The sequence below is a fragment of the Cornus florida genome, unplaced genomic scaffold, assembly GCF_030987335.1.
Source record: "Cornus florida cultivar Cherokee Brave unplaced genomic scaffold, ASM3098733v1 CherokeeBrave_3.0.0_Hap2_Chr02, whole genome shotgun sequence".
Lineage (NCBI taxonomy): Eukaryota > Viridiplantae > Streptophyta > Magnoliopsida > Cornales > Cornaceae > Cornus > Cornus florida.
Window position 1 is genome coordinate 109,853,695 of NW_026775572.1, and position 3,584 is coordinate 109,857,278.

Below are 3,584 nucleotides of genomic sequence, written 5' to 3' on the forward strand. Positions count from 1 at the left end.
AATGCAAATTTCGCTCTTTCTAAAATCGAATTATGCGACATATGCCGTTTTCCCGAATACGTTAAGATATTTAACAAATATTTTAGGCGTCTTCCTCCAAATGCCATGGACCATCGGTTACCCCAATTCTTCCATAAACTACCAAACCCCTAGGATGAGTTAGCCATCAAAGGTTGCCCAGATTTTCTTGTTCGAATCAGACGAACCGATAACCTTGGTTTTCGTACCAATTTCATTTATCATCTTATTAATGAAAAATGTTTAGAAACCAAAGCCAAAAAATAGGTAAAGAATCAAATCAGCAACACTCCCGCCGGATAGCGTTATTGCGACAAGATTCTTCAAGAAATCTGGAAGGTTGGTTGTGCACCAAGCAGTTCTACCACTACACGACGTTCATACAAGCAGAAGAAATACTTCAAATGGCGCAAATGGAAAAAAGGTAAAAAACCTATCCAGAAATCAAAGAAGTATGTTAAACCATCTTCACCGTCCCCCACTTCTTAACTAAGTAAACGAAAAGGGAAAAATACTCCTGAAATAAAAAAAGATTGCGAATGCTACATTTGTAATGAACCTGGTCATATTGCACCTAATTGTCCCAATAAAGGTAAAAGTGCATCCAAGATGATCAAACGCCTTAACGCAGAAGATCTTTGTATTGTTTATGGCAGTGACCTCTTCAATTCTGACGATATACTTTATGAAATTTCTAGTCAATTCTCAGAATCAAGTGACAGCGATGAAGACATCTTTATGATACAGTTTACTCCACATCAAGATGAAGAATCCTCTACCATTAAATTAAGCAGTGTTATTGGTGAAGAAATCCAGTTTACGAACGAACAACTCATTCAGTTCGCTAAACTCCAGAAGCTGAAGAAAGAAAAAGTCTACAAAACTTCCAAGTTCTCCATCTTTTCAAAAAGGATCCTTGAACAATTCAGCGGTGATACCACTATCGATTACACCTCTAGTGGTAAACATAGATTCAATATCCTCAACAACGACAAGGTTGCTCGATGGCGACAGCAGAATCCTCTCGCACGATATATTCATATCATCATGGTTGGGATCAAAATTACCTCTCTATTCTGCAAAGGAACTGATCAACCCATTCTAGCTCTCGTTATGGATAATAGATTCCATAATCCTATTGATGCCTTCATCGGTGGCATTCAATCCAATATTGTTAACAATGTAATTTGGTTCAAAATTAAACCCAATTATTTTGTTTCTCTCACTGATCCAAACATTGAGAAAGTTCTCCAAGTCAAACTTCAACTTTGAAATCTCAAAATGGACTTTGATTCTCCTAGTCTTGGGATACAGTGGAAAGTTCTTTACGAACTTACTCGAGAACCTGAAACTGCCACCATTCCTACAATTGACTCAAAACTAGTCACTATGTTCGAACCTCGTCCCTTTGACTCAGTAATTGAACCAAAATTATTGAAATGGACAGATCTGGAAATCCCCCACAACTGGTTATTCGAAGACATCAATTCGAAACCTAAACTCCGCGTAGTTGAACCTACTGTTACCGCTATTCAAGCATCTGGTTCCAATCTTTATATAACCAATAAAGAGAAACCACAGCTGTAAAGATAAGCCTCAGCATGCATATCTAGTAGGCCATCTGGATGGGACAAAATACTTCCCCCACGAGCATCTAATGCTCAAACCTCCGACCTACTACCTCCACGCCGACGGTTTACATGGGCAGAGAAAGGCAAAGCTAAAGCTACCGTTGATGCACCTTTCCTTCCTGGCTCTAATCAATCCATGAAGTTTGCACGATTTTTTCATTTTAAACATGGAAATGATGAAATCCTTATCGTTCCTTCTCAAGGGAAAAAACGAAAGTATACCTATGTCTATGGTATCCTTAACTTCAAAGGCTATAAACCATATAGTCTTTGTGTACTCATAGACACTGGAGGAACAACCAGTTGTTGTCGATATAATGCCATACGATTAGAAAAATGGCGACAAATGAAACATCCCATTGGTGTTCAAGGTATTGATGCTAAAGCTCCTATAAATGTCATCCAATTTAAAGCAAAAGATATTGTTATTTGGTTAAATGATAAAAAATTTATCATACCAAAATTACTCTGCTTTCCATATATGCATGGTGATTTCATTCTAGGATGTAACTTTATTTACAATTATCTTCCTTTACAGTTAAATGAAAAAATAATTTCTTTAACGTTAAAGGACAAAACCATCGTTGAAATTTTGATCCAAGAAAATTTAGCTTCTGTTTGTAATGAAAAATTTTCTCCCCCAAAAAGAGAAAATAATGAAATTTTTGTCTTAAATGAATCTCACTGGTTATACTCTATTTTGAGACAAAATTTTTCAGATAATCCTTTAAATCTATGGAGTAGAAGTTCTCATTTTTGCAGATTAAAACTCAAAGACGCTCATATCATCATTCGTGTAAAACCAATGATATATCTCCGAAAGAATATCCATGAATTTGATGATCAACTCCAAGATCTTCTCAAAAAGAAGCTCATTGAAAGAACCAAAAGCCCTCATAGCAGTCCTGCTTTTATGGTAAGAAACCATAGCGAGGTCAAAAGAGGTAAAGCCCGCATGGTAATCAACTATAAACGGCTTAATGAACATTTAATTTTTGACGATATTTTATTCCTCGAAAAGATGTTCTCATTAATCAAACTCGTGGAGCAAAACTCTTCAGCAAGTTTGATTGTAAAGTAGGGTTCTGGCAAATAAAAATACGCAAAAAATCTAAGCCATTAACTGCTTTCAGTACCTAAAGAGGTCATTATCAGTGAACTGTAATGGCATTCGGTCTCACTACTGCACCTCAGATCTATCAAAGATGGATGGACAAGATCTTTAATGACCTTAAAGATTTTGTTGTTGTATACATCGATGATATTCTGGTCTTTTCTAAAACAAGAGAAGAACACAAAAAACATCTCCAATGTCTTTCAGAAAAACTGAAAAACCATGGAATCATTCTATCTCCAACAAAGATAGATATTGAATAGGAATCAATTGATTTCCTTGGCCTAGTTTTAACTCACAAAGGTATAAAACTACAGGATCATATTATTATTAAAATTTGTGACTTTCCTGATGTTATTCAAGATAAAAAGCTGCTATAGAGCTTTTTAGGAATCTTGAATTATGGCCGCAACTTTATTAAAGACTTGTCTCAAAAAGAGCTTCCTTTAATAAAATACTATAGAAAGATAAAGCTTTTGACTGGACTAATAAAGACACCACTGTTGTCCAACAAATCAAACACGATTTGGTCCATATCCCTGAAGTTTATTTTCCCCAAAACGGTGATAAACTTATTCTTGAAACTGACGCTTCCGATTTTTGTTGGGGTTGTGTGTTAAAAGCCATTCCACAAGACAATTGGGATGAAGCTATTTTCACAAATCATCATATACGAGCACGCAAGACTCCTATTCCAAAAAATCTTCAAAAAGAAGAATTGATTTGTGGTTACAATTTTGGAAAGTTTAAACCAAACGAACAGAATTACATTATTTATGAAAAAGAACATCTGGCAATTAAATTGGCAATAAAAAGATTTC

The 3,584-nt window shown here is 35.5% G+C and overlaps 1 protein-coding gene across 1 annotated transcript; it reads left to right on the forward strand.

Annotated features, from left to right (window-relative positions):
- The first annotated feature begins 627 nt into the window (after positions 1-627).
- Positions 628-1,290, forward strand: LOC132296596 (uncharacterized). The gene has a single exon (XM_059794782.1). It carries the CDS (start codon positions 628-630, stop codon positions 1,288-1,290), a length of 663 nt encoding a protein of 220 aa, XP_059650765.1.
- Positions 1,291-3,584: the final 2,294 nt, after the last annotated feature.